The 15,398-nt window shown below is 35.7% G+C and overlaps 1 protein-coding gene across 1 annotated transcript in view; it reads left to right on the top strand.

Annotated features, from left to right (window-relative positions):
• The window catches only part of Sel1l (SEL1L adaptor subunit of SYVN1 ubiquitin ligase), a 63,485-nt gene that overhangs the window by 12,221 nt on the left and 35,866 nt on the right, over window positions 1-15,398 (top strand). Inside the window, exons 4-6 of the mRNA XM_026400619.2 lie at window positions 12,242-12,409; window positions 13,989-14,094; window positions 14,916-15,078. Of these exons, the coding sequence (XP_026256404.1) occupies window positions 12,242-12,409; window positions 13,989-14,094; window positions 14,916-15,078 (437 nt within the window). The remainder of the gene's footprint in view (window positions 1-12,241; window positions 12,410-13,988; window positions 14,095-14,915; window positions 15,079-15,398) is intronic.

A 15,398-nucleotide genomic window follows, 5' to 3' on the forward strand; every position in this document is an offset into this window, starting at 1 on the left:
TGCCTTTGGCCTTTTTTCAGGTTCTCTCCCCTGTGCTTAAAATGCCTTCCTCACTCCTTAAACAAATCCATCTACCAAATTTCTGCTCATCCTTAAAGATAAACTTATATTTCCCCTTTCTAAAATAGTTCCTGAACTACCAAGGGATGATTGAAGAGTTTCTGGATATGAGAGCTTCCTGTCTGGCCTCCCTGCTTTCACTCTTTCAGATCCCTGACTGCAGCTGCACTGATCCTTCTTTCTGCTCAAAAACCTCCCATGGCTTCCTGTCATACGCAGAATCCAAACTTACCTTTACTACCTTTACATGATAAGACCCTTCCTCTGTCCAGCTTTACTTGCATGACTCCAGCCACACTTGCCTTTTTACTGTTTCTTGAACATCTTACACTTATTTTCAACTGTATTAGAGATCCCTAAGACCACAGCCCCAGACTCAGTAATTCACAATAAAGACTCAAAGTACTCAGTGTGTAGTTGTAGTCACAGCTGTGATTTGTTACAGGAAAAGAAACAAGATCAGCCAAGGAAAAGGTGCATAGGGTGAAGTCTGGGAAAAACTGGATGCAAGCTTTCAAGAGTCCTCTCCCAGTAGAATCACACAGGATGTGCTTAATTTCCCCAGCAAAAGTTGCAGTAACACATGTTAGATATTTTCTATCAGGGAAGCTCATTGGAGATCCAGTACCTGGAGTTTTTCTTGAGGACAAGTTAAATTGGCACCTTCTACCTGGCATATGCCAAAAATTTCGGACTCTCAGAAGGAAAGCAGGTGTTCAGCATAAGCCTTACTGTTTGTACAGTTTGGATGAGCCATTCTTATCAATTAGAATGGTGGGAACTCACCAGAATTCTAATTTCACAGATTAGAAGGGCAACCTTTATAAGCAAGCCTTTTCAAGGATAAAAGTTTAGACCTGGTACTTTAACTCTTCTCTGCCTGGTCTGCCCCTTGGTCACTGACCAAGGTGTCTTTACAGCAAACTTATTCTCAGTAAGTCCCAGGCAGTAGTGAGGCCAACCCTCTGTATTGATTTCAGTTATGCCCTTTAGTCCTCTACTTAGCTGCCTAAGTCCTATACTTAGCCAGTTGAAACAAATCCTATTAATTGTAATATGTCTATCTTAGAAAGCCAGATGGCTTCCTCCTCAAGTTTCTGTATTAATCCTTCTTTAACCTGTCCCAGAGCATCAGTTCAGGCACAGCATGACTGGTAGCCAGTGAGGTGAGGCTGACCTGAAAGTCTTCCAAGACTGAGGCAGTGTTATGAGTTCAGTCCCACAGGGTACCTGTGTTAACCCTGGAAACAATGAGTTTACAATTGTTGGGCACCTCAAGCAAGACATACATTAGGCTACAATGTGGCTTCCCACCATGGGCAGCTTATCCTAGGTTTCCTACTCCAGCCCAAATAATTAGTCCAGTCCCTGGTTTCACAGGGACTGCCAGTAGATTCCACTTGTTTTGCTGTGACCTAATTTATCTAACTCATGAGTCTCAACCACAGCTGCATATTTTCTGCATGAAAAGTGCAAGAGCTGGGCCACCTTCTATTTTTCATAGTCAGCCCTGTCAGGTATAATCATAGATTCCACAGTGTGAATTCAGTCACTTTCCCAACAGCTTGGAAAGACACACAGAGTTTTCCTTTAGGAAGCAGTAGAAACTTCTGGAATAGTTTTGAAAAACAAAAATCACAAATGCTATCTTACCTCCTTCTTGATTCCCCAGATCAGGGGTTTCAGTTTATATTCCTCAGTTGTTACAAAATCAGTGTTTCTATTAAGAGATCATAATTTACATTTTTTCAGTCTTCCCCTAATCTCATCCATAACTTTTGTCAGAGAAGCAGGTGTACTAGAGGGTCAAAAACATCTTCAGAGAAAAGCATTTTTATACAATGTCTCCAGAAAGTTGATGTTCAGAAATTTTTTAAAGCAAAATTTTGAATTTTCAAAACATTCAGAATAGGTTTACATCATATCCTCACACCCCTTTCATCCTTATCATTTATCCAAGGATCAGCCTAGAAAAGAACAGTTCCTTTCAAAGGACAACCATACTTAACAAATCAGATTTCATGGAAGTGTGTGGAACAGGAAGGAGTGAGGGAAGCCGTGTTGGGTGTTAGTCCATTTTTGTAACTTCAGCTAATAAGGAAAGCAAATACAAGAGTCAGCAACAGTGAGACATGCTTTGAGAGGGAGTCAGATTGACCTCTTCAGAGTAGAGGATTTCTGTAATGGACATTCTCCCAACTTGGAACTTTTGGCAGTAATCACATGTTCAGAAAGCCATCAGTCTCCGTATCAGAAATACCTAGCCAATCTGCAGCTGAATTTCAACAGGTCCCTTCAGAGAACAAGCTTTTTCTGTGGGCATTTTTATATGACTCAGACAGTCCTGCCAAGCAAAAAGAGAAGTGTCCTGAATGAACAGGGTTGCAGATTCTGAGTTCTGTTCATTGAGCCTTTGCTTGCATTCAGCTCATCCTGAGGCTGATAGCTTACACCAGGCAGTTTAGGTCAGGTTTTAGATCTGGAAATTAAGGTCAATAAATTCAGGATTCAAAAAAAAGCCAACTTTTCTTCAGTCGTAACAGAGGTGAAATGCTCCAGAGCCAGGAAGTTCAGTTGATAAGCAAGGCTTTTCTGGGCTCCTTTGTCTAGTCAATCTTTTTTTTTAATATTTATTTTTTAGTTGGACACAATATCTCTATTTTATTTATTTATTTTTATGTGGTGCTGAGGATCAAACCCAGGGCCTCGCACATGCTAGGCGAATGCTCTACCACTGAGCCACAACCACAGCCCCTGTCTAGTCAATCTTAAAGAGTCCAAATTGTCCCACTCAAAAATATACTCATCAGGCTGGAAAATCATCAGCCTTTAAACATCATACATCAGCTCTCACCAGAATTCATCAGGAAATTAAAACCAGTTTTTGAAAACTCCAAAAGTATATCATTTATAGAGCATCTCTTCTTCTTGTTATCTCCCTATTTCCAGACACTTCAATAAGGAAAAATCCAAATTCCATAGCAGAATGATCAGCTACAGAGACTATTCTGTTTCTAGTACTCAGAGCTTAATAACACAGCCACTGATGGCAGAAAGCAAGGAATTTATGTCCCACTGACACATTTCTTTTTTGTCACTTCCCTTGAGGATTCCTCTAGTATTTATGAAATCATAAATGTTTAACATTTTAATTTTTATCTTATATCCAGATATATAAACCATTAAAAATATCCATTTTTTCCCTTATACAGTTTACTCAACCTCTCAGTAGTCACTTCAGCATTTGCTACCTTAACCTTATAGCTGCCAGAGACAGGCTGCAGTGCAGTGGAGGGAGGGAGGCTACAACAGCAACAGCAGCAGCTAGGCTGGAAAAAGCTGCTGGAGTGTTTCCTCCTCCCACTTTCCCCAACCCCACCCCTGTTTAACTAAAATTTTGCTTCAGCCTTGCACTTGATGTTTCTCCCCCTACTAAAAGAGAAGAATGCAAATTTTTAACATTTAGGCTTACCCTGGGGAACTTTAGGGTCCTTTTTCCTCCATTGGAGGGAAGATAAAAACCAAAGACATCACACATCACCTGGGCTACTCTGCTTTTCCCCTCAGTTTAACTGTGGGGCTGTGGGGCCGTGGGGCCAATAGCAGCCAAAGCAAACCAACCTTTCTGAAGTTGGTTCTATCATTTTCAGATCCCACACGTACTTTTACCTCTGATAACAGCCAGCCACTCAGCTACAACCTCGTATCATAGTTGACTCTAGCCGCCTGGACACTGGAGAATCATTACATGCCATCCTTTATCCTTCCTCTTTCAAAACATACTTTCACCATAGTTCAGTGAGTCTGGGTCATGATCAAATCCCACTTCTGTTGGCAGCTGTGCCCTTGGGTTCCCAAGACCATCCCAAGATTTGATAATATGTTAAAAGGAAATAGGATATGATTATTATTGGGTTTTTTTTTTGTTCCACGTTATTTTTTATTTTTTTATTTGTTCTTTCTAGATATATAAGACAGAAGAGTGTATTTTAACATATTACACATACATGTAATATAACTTCCCATTCTTGTGGTTGTACATGATGTGGAGTTAAACTGGTCATGTATTCACATAGGAAAGTTATGTCCAATTCATTCTACTGTCTTTTGATTATGATTTATTATAGTAAAAGTATGCAAAGAAAAATCAGCATAGGAAAAAGATACATGAGGCAAAAACAGGTATGAACATAAACTGCACATTTATACAAGCAATTTAGGCACAGTAAGTAACTTTCATAAGTTAGAATGGTAGGAACTCTCCCAAATTCTTAAATTCCCAGACACCATCCAAGGGCCTACCATATAAGCAGGCCTTTCAAAGGATAATAGACCTCTGTGTTAGCTATTTTCATAACAATTAACATTTGTTAATTCCTCAAGAATTTGTATTTGTTAATCCTCAAGAGAGGATTGATTACATTGTGATATTCCCTGCTATAGAGTACTTGTAGCCATTTTAAAAAGAACATGGTTGGTTACAAATACAGTTCATCAATCAGAGGCAGAAATCAAGATTTATTTGGCTTGCAAAAACAAAGCTCCCTAAGCAGGCAATAGGTAGATGGTTAGGGGCTTTTGCCTTCAGGAGGTCCAGCTCTTTCTTTCTCCCCTGTTCAGCCTCCTTAGTAGATTGACTTCATCCCCATGTTTATTCCACATGGTCAGTCCTAATAGTAGCTGCACCTATAGGTCCTAGATCCTTAGGAATGCCTGAATTAGAAAAGCAAAAGCCCTGCAGAACCACTAGTAGAACTCTGCCATATCTGTCCTTTCGGTCTCTGGAAGAATGTCAGTGATAAAGTAAGTAAAAACATCATATTGTAAAACAATTCCCTGCTATATTTGGACCTGGAATGTCCCACAAAAAGCAATGCAACAATATTCAGAGGTGAAAAGATTGGATTGTAAGGGCTCTGGCTTCATCAGTGAATTAATCCATTTGATGGATTAATCATTTGAATGGACTTACTGGGAAATGAAGAAAATGATAGGGAGGCGGGAGCAAGAAGTAGGTCACTCGGGTTTTGGCCTTAGGGACTGCATCAGTCTCTAGTGTCCCCTGCCCCCACTTCGTAGCTGCCATGAACTGATACAGCTTTCCTCTCCCATGCCCTTTCGTCATGATATTTCTTCAGTGAAGTTGGCACCATTAACTGGGACCTTTGACACTATAAGCCAAAATAAGTCTTACCTCCTCCAAGTTGTTCATGTCAGGTATTTTGGTCACAGCAGCAAAAAGCTGATAAACACATTCACTTAGTATGATCCTGTATTATTAGAGTTCTGTAGAGAAACAGAACCACAGGCAGTCTGCTAACAAATCTCTTGTTCAGGAGAGGTTGGTCTTTGTTCTAATTAGTACTTATTGATTAGCTAAGGTTGACCCACATTATAGAGGGTAATCTACTTTACTCAGAGTCCACCAATTTAAATATTTTCTCATTGAGCACAGGATGCACACCTGTAATCCAGGGTCTTGGGGGCTGAGGCAGGACAAGTGCAAGTATGAGGACAACTTCAGCCCTAAGCAACTTAGCAAGACTTTGTCTTAAAAAAAAAAAAAAAAAGGCTGGGGATATAGCTCTATGGCAAAGTACCCCTGGATTAAATCCTTAGTACCACAAAGTATTAAAATGAAATGTTAATCACACCCAAGTGTCACCTTCCAGAAACATTGAGAATAATATTTGACCAAATATCTGGGCATCATGATTTGATTCATTAAGACACAAAATAAAACATCACAGATCCTTTATATGAAAAAAAGGCCCTTTTTTTTTTCGTGTTAAAAACATAAAAACACAAAAATTTCTTTTCTGTTAACTATCCTTACCTGTGGAGAAAAAGAATTTGAAGTGGTAGATAAAGATGACTGATTTTTCTTTCATTTGTGCTATTTCTGCTATCCTTTAATAAAGCCTTCCACTCACCACTCTACACTTTAATTTGGTACACATTTCTGTTTGGATTATCTCCTAAAATAAACACATTATAGTTTTAAAAACTAAAAAAAAGAATAATTAAATAGAATAACCAGCATCATGAAATATTTCAGTGGCACAAAGGGAACTGAGTTTAAATTTAACTAAATCGGGTTCCAAAGGAAGCAAGTTGGTTGAGTAACAGAATGGCATTGTTACCGCTGTTTACCAGTGGCAAGAAGCAATAATGCTGAAGTATAATACCAGAGAAGCACGCCAAGGCAAGTGTAGAGTGGAAAGTGGAAGCTTTATTAAAGGACAGCAGCAAAGACCTCCCTGGAGGAAGAAGGGGACCCAAAAGGCTGTAAATCCATGGAAGGGGGAGGTCTTCTCTTTTTTATAGCTAAGGTCTTCTTTTAGTCCTCCCACATTCCTGTCCTTTGTTTCCCTCAATCCTGCAGTGATTGAGGGAAGGCCAAAAGGTGGGAGATAGGTGGACTGGAGGAGTAATCTGTGCAGGAAGGGTCTGGGGTGGTTTGATGAGTGTCTCTCTGTTTGCTGGGAGCTGCTACTTTCAGTTCCTTAGGATGGGTTTGGGCCTTGGGGACATTAACATTTCAATTTCCCCATTGCTGTTCTGGTTTCCTGAACTCCATTCGATAATGGTCTCCATTTTCTTTATCTTAACTGGATATTAGACCTGATTTACCTAACTACACTAACTACCTATCTTTAAATCTGGCTTCAGCATGTCTACCTTTTGCTTAGTAGGGATGGCAGGGAAAGAATGACCTTTCACCTAATAAGCAAAAAAAAAGGTAGAAGAGAAGGGAAGCATAGACTGGGCCTGCAGTGGGTCCAGGCTTTAATAGAAAAGACTTTGACTATTGTTTCTTTTGTTTGCTTTTATAAGAAATTATTTGTGCAAGAAAACTCTTTTAGAAAATCATTCTTAGGGAAAACCAAGGCATGCTCACTCCCACCAGGGCCTTTGAAATTTAAATTACCTGTCAAGCCATTGTGTAGAGAACCTCATTGTTCTTAAATAACATTCCCCCCCCCCCCCACCGAACAAGTTTTGGGCCAGTACTTGTTTCTGTTTCAACTTTTAAATGATCAGTTTCTTTTCATACAGAGTTGAGGTTTTTATGAACTCTGATGTTTTGTTCATACTCCACATCATAGTTCATTTTTCTACTGAAAAATACATTTTCATCTATAAAGCAATGACTCCCTTAATGTAGCGTGTTTGTTTACAAATATAGTTTTTCAACTGTGTTTAGCAGTTCACAACTTTACAGGCAAAGTAATCTGCTTGTAACATTGGTATTTCCCCCTAAGTATTACTAGGACAGATTCCCAGGCAACAATAATACTGCTTCATTTGGCCTAGACCATTTGCTTTATTTTCATTCATTCATTCATTTATTTTTAAATTTTTTACATTGAAAGATAATATTGTATGCTTTGTTATGTATAACAATGTTTTGAAGTACCCATAACATTGTGAAATGGTTAAATCTAGCCAATTTTTAACCAGGGCTTTGCCTCACATTGTCATTTTTATGGTAAGAGCACACATCCCTCAAACATTTTTCAAAATAATAATATATCATTGATCATAGTCTTCTTGATGTACTTTGTACATCATATACAATAGATTTCTTGAAATTTATCCTCCTATCTAACTATAATTATATATCCTTTGACCTTCCCCCCACCACCCCAATCACAACCACCCTGGCCTCTTGCAGCCACCATTCATTCTTCTCTCTACTTAAGAGATCAGCATTTTAGATTCCACAGGAGTGAGATCATGCTGCCCCATTTACTTTAAATCAAGTATGACAACTGTGATTTCCCTTAAATCATCTACACAGGTGTTTTGTTTCAGTACTCTGGGGATGTGTGTGTGTGTATGAGATGATCAGTTTGTTGATGGAGCTTTTATCTTGATGTTTTAATAAAATTGGTAAACACTTACAATTGTCTTGAGATTTGTAACTTTTAACACAAACTGTTTTTCAGTTATATTTGACTACAAATACATTTGAATTAGATGCTACTGACTACTATGTTTTCAAAAAATTATATATAATTTAAATATATACATACATACACACACACACACACACACACACACACATATATATATTAGTTGTGGACACAATACATTTATTTTTATGTGGTGCTGAGGATCAAGCCTCATGTGTGCTAGGTGAGTGCTCTACTACTGAGCCACAACCACAGCCCCACTACTATGTTTTAATGAACGAGATTGCCTCAAATAAGCAGCATGAATAGTTCATTTTCTTCTATTTAACAGAACACTGATCTAAACTTATAGATACAATATTAATCTTTAATAACACTGTAAATGTTCTCAAAGTGGGAACTTTGCAAAGTAAATTTCTTGTGTTTATTCATATAGATCAAATTAACTTTTAGGGTTTGGCTTTGTTTTGATTTTACAATAAAAAATGAGGACAGGGTATGTTTATATTTCCCAGACATTTAATTCAATATATATAACAGCAGTCTAGCCACATTTGTATTTTTCTCTCAAAACTATTTCCTTCAGCATTCAAACATGCTATATTTTACATTAAAATAAAAAGCCTGTACCCTTCCAGGTACCACCCTATTTCTCTACTCCCTTGATAGCATAATTTCTTGAGAGAGTGGTCTGTAATCACTGATTTCACTTCCTGTATTCCTATTCTCTAATCCAGTTCTAAGAGTCCCCTCCCAGACCACTAAATCATCCCTTCACCAGTCACGTTGTAATTGGTGGATACCTGGTCATTTCTTGGTCCTCATCTTAGTAATGCCTCACCACTATTTGTTCCCATCTCTGAAGATGCTTTCTTTACTTAGCTGCTGATTCCTTTATCTGCCTAATATTGAAACATGAGACTCGGGATTCAGCCTTCTGTCCTTGTACCTGTCTACACTACTCTCTTGTTATCTTTAATTCCCTCAGTGTTGATAATACCCACATTTCTATTTAGGGCTGTGCCAAAGTTGATGTGACCAATCTCCTCTATCAGTAGACCTTTGAGTTTTTTGTTTTGTTTTTTTAAGGTTAATTTTTTAAATTGAATTGATGATTCATTTAACAGTGGAGTTTTATGAATGCTTCTATGTTGTGGAATTTCTTTTCTTTTTATTTATTCTTTCTAGATGCATGTGACAGTAGAGTATATTTTAACATACTATATATACATAGAATAAGAATAACTTGTTTCAATTAGGATCCCATTATTATTGTTGTATAAGATGTGGAGTTACATTGGTTGTGTATTCATATATAAGGATAGGAAAAATTCTGTCTTTTCTGTTCTCATCCTCCTACCCTTCCCTTTATTTCCTTTTGTCTGGTTCAATGAATTTCTAATTTTCTATTCAGTCTTATATTTTTAAAATTACAATACTGTACAGATCTCTCTTACATATAATCTCTTTGAATACTTGTGGGAGCTTTCTGTAAGTAAGGATCCTAAAAGTAGGAAAACTGCATCTAAAGATATGAATCTTTTAAATCCTAAAAAGTATGACTAACTGTCCCTTCTAGAGAAGTTGTGCTAATTTATGTACCTGCCAGCAATGTGAATAAACTTATATATTTAGCTGGACAACTGAGTGTTTTCAGTTTTGTTTTGTTTTTGTTTTTTGTTGTTACTGTTTTACTTTTTAAGCTTGCTTGCTTGCTTGCTTTTGATACTGGGGATTGAACCCTGGAGAGCTTAACCACTGAAGCGCATCACTAGCCTTTTTTTTTTTCAGTGATGAGACAGGGTGTCACTGAGTGCTCTGGGCCTTACTAAGTTGTTGAGGCTGGCTTTCAACTTGCAATACTCCTGTCTCAGTCTCCCAATTTGCTGAGATTACAGGTGTGAACCACCATTCCTGTGCACAGGAATACCATCTTGAATAATTTTAATTGAATTTGCAAGAGCAGATTTCTACTAGTTTAAATATAAAGCAATACAATAATTTCTTATGTGCCACAAATTAAGGATCTTACTCTTAATTTTAATATTTAATTTATTTCTTATTATTGATTTTATTATTTTTTAAATACATGACAACATGGAATACATTATAATCCTTATTACACATATAGAGCACAATTTTTTGTATCTCTGTATATAAAGTATGTTCACTTCAATTTATGCCATGATACATGTACTTTTTTTGTATTACAATTCTTAATACACATATATACCACAATTTTTCATATCTCTGTTTGTGTAAAAGGTATGTTGACACCCAATTCAAGTTTTCATATGTGTACTTTGTATAATGATAACCATCACATTCCACCATCCTTGCTAATCCCCTTCCCCCAGAATCTTACTCTTAATGTTAAATAGATTGTCATTATCATAGACCCAAAATATGATTTCTTATCTAGAAAATCTGAAGTTTTACACAAAACTACAGAACTTACTTAATGACATATTTTCTCCTTTCATTTTAAGTGTCAGATTTGGTTGCTAGCCATCACTATTTTAAATTGCATAGATAACCAACTTCGTCATACCAAAAGAGTGAATACCTTGTTTCTAAAACTGATAATTATTCTTGTACAGGTTTTTAAAAGAATAGCTTTGAAATCATTGCAAACTCACTCCATGGAAAAAAATTAATAGTGAAATTAACACTATTGTGAAGAATTTTTACTTGAGATAAGTGATTTGAAATTAGGACATCCCAGTCAGTAACTTCAAAATTTTTAAGACAAGTTTAAAAATTTTTAAGCTGCATGTAGTGGCACATGCCTGTAAGGTCAGCCTGGGCAACTTAGCAAGACCCTGTTTCAAAATAAAATTTTAAAAGGACTAGTGATATTGTTCATTAGTAGGGTACCCCATAACCCTGGGTTCAATCCCCAGTACCACACACACAAAAAAAAAGTAGTAACAGTTTCCATATTGTAATTTTGCTTGGAGAATTAGCTTAGAGACTCAACATTCTCTTTCTAGTAATTTGCTAATAAACACATTATTTTAACAACTTTCAGTTTTGATTATATTGAAGCAGGTGCATCCTGGAGGTTCTTCCTGCTTCAGCTAGTGATGAATCAGCAGTAGGCTAAAAACTATTGTTGCCAAAATCTTTTTGTCTAATTTTTGCTGTACAGTTTTATCACATGAAATAATTATTTCATACAAAAGTATAAGCTTGGTGAACTAGAATTTCTATAATAAGCTATTTGTTTTTAAGACAAAATTTTCTATTATAGAAAAAAATAAATGTTCTTTTAAACCATCATATGCTATTTGATTTGAAATTCAGTTTACAAGCTGCAGTTCTATAGATTCTGTCTTTCCAAAGCAGATTTGGATCTAGTAGCAATGCATAGGAATGCCCTTTTCAGAAATCTGTATTCAGAATGACTTCTCACAGATTGTTGCTAAAGGATAGTTTGCCTGTTCATTCCATTAGAGATAATTTCTTTAAAACATGGACAGATCAAAAGTGAAGAAGTAATTTGCCTCTGGTCAGTGATTACTAGGATGATGAATGACATCTGCATGGTGGTAAACCATTTGAAATTCATTTTATGTTTCATAATTTACTGAACATATTTTTTAAATTACTATGTTAGGACATGCTCTTTTTTACACTAGAAAGGAAAGAGGGATGCTTTCCAACCTTTCAGAGGGAGAGTGCCAAGAATAACAATAGCAGCTATGTGATCTCTTGAATTCTTATTACCTTAAATGAGAGGCATCATGTAAAAAATTTAGTGGGAGCTAGATTATGGTTTAAAAAAAAAAAAAAAGCTCTGAACATATGGTAAGTGCTCTACCAAAATGTTGTGGGATCACTGACAAGTATGTGAGTGATTAACTTGCATTGGGGAGCATTTTCCTTGTATACTTTTATATTATTAAAGAAATTTTCATGATACTCAGAAAAAAAGGAGTTCTACTGAGCAGTGGAATTGTTTTCAGTTGTATTTTGCCTAATTTTTGCTCACTTGTTGGGCAGGAGTTTTATGGCACACTTTTCTAAGGTTTTATCTCAAAAGTTTAAGCTAGATCTAAATGTGAGTTGTCAGCTAATTATGCTCATTGTGTTGACTCAACCTCAGGTCCTAATCAAAATCAGCACTGGTCTATTATGTTCCCCTTTACCATTCATATATCATGTATCTTCACCTTCAGATTCTAAGAACTGAAAGCAACAGTATTGAATCCATGAATACCAAAATTGTAGTTCATGTTTTGATTTTATTTCTTTTCTAGCCTTGACTGCCATTGAAGGCACAGCACATGGGGAGCCTTGCCATTTCCCTTTTCTTTTCCTGGATAAAGAATATGAAGAATGTACATCAGATGGAAGGGAAGATGGCAGACTATGGTGTGCAACAACCTATGACTACAAGACAGATGAGAAGTGGGGCTTTTGTGAAAGTAAGTATTGCTCAACAGGAGGCATGTGCACATTGCTTTATGTTTAGGGCAACATCTTGAAGGCCTGTCTGTAGCTATTCTTTTCCACCTTGGTGAGAAATGGCCAGCTGACCTGTTACAGCCTTAATGAATGGACTTCAGAACTAGAAGCATATGCTGCCTTTATTTTCAGACTACCACTCAGAAAGCTGATTACAGTCATGTCTTATGAAAAGGTTTTTAGTTTGTGTGCACAGGTAGTTCCATAAATACTTCAGGTAGGTTGCTGCATTAATAAACACAAAACATTTTTGGCAATAAAGGAAATAGACTGTTATGATGACAGTTAATAGTGATTAGAAGAAAACTAATGCCTTTTAAATATTTTGAGTGGAGTATTCTCTGCCAAGATAACATTTGACAAATATAGTGTATTAATCATACTAAGTATAAATAAATGTTATTATAAAGGGGCCAACCTCTACAGGCAAGCTATGTTTTCAGAAGAACTTTCTAATAGAAAATCTTGAGCAGAATCACTTTTAATACCAAGTAACATTTTTAGCATAATGATTCTGATATAATATTTGTGTATTCCTAGGAAACAACATCAAATATAGTGCATCTTTGGGTATAGACCAGTATGACTGGGAACTCCAGTTTAATACATCAGATTTTTCTATAGTACAAGAATTAATTTCTGGGGCTGGAGATGTGGCTCTAGCAGTATCGCACTCGCCTGGCATGCGTGCGGCCTGGGTTCGATCCTCAGCCCCACATACAAAGATGTTGTGTCCGCCGAAAATTAAAAAATAAATATTTTTTTAAAAAAAGAATTAATTTCTATTTGTTTAAATATCTTAATGAAGTATATGTCTTGATGATCTCTATTTTACAGTAACAAAATAATTTTTGAAAATTGTAATTTAACAATTCTGTGATTTTCAGTGTTTTAGTAGAGAATATGAAAAAAATTAAGGAACTTGAACATTAAATTTGGATCTGTATTTAATAAAAATCTAATTTTTCTAATTTTTCTTATGTATTTAAATACTTGTCTTTATAAAATATAGATTTCAGATAAGGCCTATTATCCTTTGACTACAACAGCTTTTTTTTTTTTTTTTTTTAGTTGTAGATGGACACAAGACCTTTATTTATTTTTATGTATACTAAGGATCCAACCAAGTGCCTCATACATGCAGGGCAAGCACTCTGCCACTGAGTCATAATCCCAGCCCACAACAACAGCTTTTTTTTTTTGACAAGTGTTGTTATCTAGTATCTTTTTGTTTTTATTTTAGCTGGCCTTGGAATATAATCTGAAATCTTTGTGGAGTTATTTATAAAATGTCAGCATTAATAACAGAATGTACACTTGAAAAGCAGCTTAGTAATGCTTTCTCTAAAAGAAAGTGATTTTTCAATGGATTTTGTAGTTTTTAAGTCATGTCAGTAAAGTCCACTCATACTTAAAACTAGTAAAAGATCATTTGTTGTGTTTGTATGACCTTCCCAAAGAAATAATAAATTCCTATATTTGATAAATAATTTGTATAGCATTAAAATCCATTTAAATGCATGTGACATTTTATTTTAGCTGAAGAAGAGGCTGCTAAGAGACGGCAAATGCAGGAAGCAGAAACCATGTATCTGACTGGAATGAAAATCCTCAACGGAAGCAATAAAAAAAGCCAAAAACGAGAGTAGGTAGCACTGTCAAGTTCATTTTTCTCCAGGAAAGCTATAATTGAGAAAAGTAGCCAAGTGCTTTTTTATAAAAACTGTATTGCCAGAGACCGAGATTTCATATGTTCCCAGAAAATGACATGATTCATACACATTCATATTATGACTTTTATCAGATTTTAGTTTGTTTATATAAAAAGATTTTTAAGTATTGATCAAAGGAATGAACAATGAGAAAAGTGGAAATAACTGACTAAGGTTGTAAATAGTTTCTAAGAACCAAGAGTGCATATAATATTCAGGATTCAACATGACTTAAAACTAACAAAAGGAATTGTCATCAGGTATATTGTTTGTTTTTTGGTTTTGCTTTGGAATTTTCAACTGCAGTTAAATAATTTGCATTTTGAAAGAATATAAAAGAAGTAATTACATACTAACATTTTTGCTTTTCATTTTTGCTGATTGTTGTAGCCTGTGCAGAGTCAAAAAGAAAATTGCAATAGCTATTATTGTATTATTTATTGAACATTATCACATTACAATTCTTATTGCAAACTTTTGTAATAGATGTTTTAATAGACGTTTCTATAATTATTGTTAGTGTAACTAGACTATTCCAAGATACTCGGGTAATAGGGAGAACTGGTACCTTGTCAAAATATCCAGAAAGTTTTCTACATATATAAATAGCATGATTTATTAGAAATAATATCAGAAAATTTTGTATCATAAAATGACATTATTTATACTTCATTTTAATAGATTTTGTAAAAAAAACTTTTAATAGCAGTTCCCAAACACTGCTAATTTGTTTTTTACTTGCTTATATTTAAAGAGCATATAGGTATCTTCAAAAGGCAGCAAGTATGAACCATACCAAGGCCTTGGAGAGAGTGTCATATGCTCTTTTGTTTGGTGATCACATAACACAGAATATCCAGGCAGCTAGAGAAATGTTTGAAAAGCTGACTGAGGAAGGCTCTCCCAAAGGACAAACTGTGAGTGCACTTTCAATGAAGAATCTCTCTGCACACAGCACTTGTTAATTTTAACAATAGTTTACCCTCTATACCCTGATGTTTTTTAACAAGACTGAAAGATAACTTTAAATACAAGTTTTTTGGCAGATTATTTCACCTAACTTATGTATTACTTTTCCTTAGAGTGAGAACACTTATGATTAGTAAAGGTGTTTTTAAGATTACATCTTGCCACAATGACATTTGTAGTTTTTCCAAATTAGGTCTCAGAGAATGAAACATATAGGTTATTCTTTTCATCTGAAACTACTTACCCTTGCATTTTCACCAAAGTTACA

The sequence above is a fragment of the Urocitellus parryii genome, chromosome 6 (genome assembly GCF_045843805.1).
Source record: "Urocitellus parryii isolate mUroPar1 chromosome 6, mUroPar1.hap1, whole genome shotgun sequence".
Taxonomy (NCBI): Eukaryota; Metazoa; Chordata; class Mammalia; order Rodentia; family Sciuridae; genus Urocitellus; species Urocitellus parryii.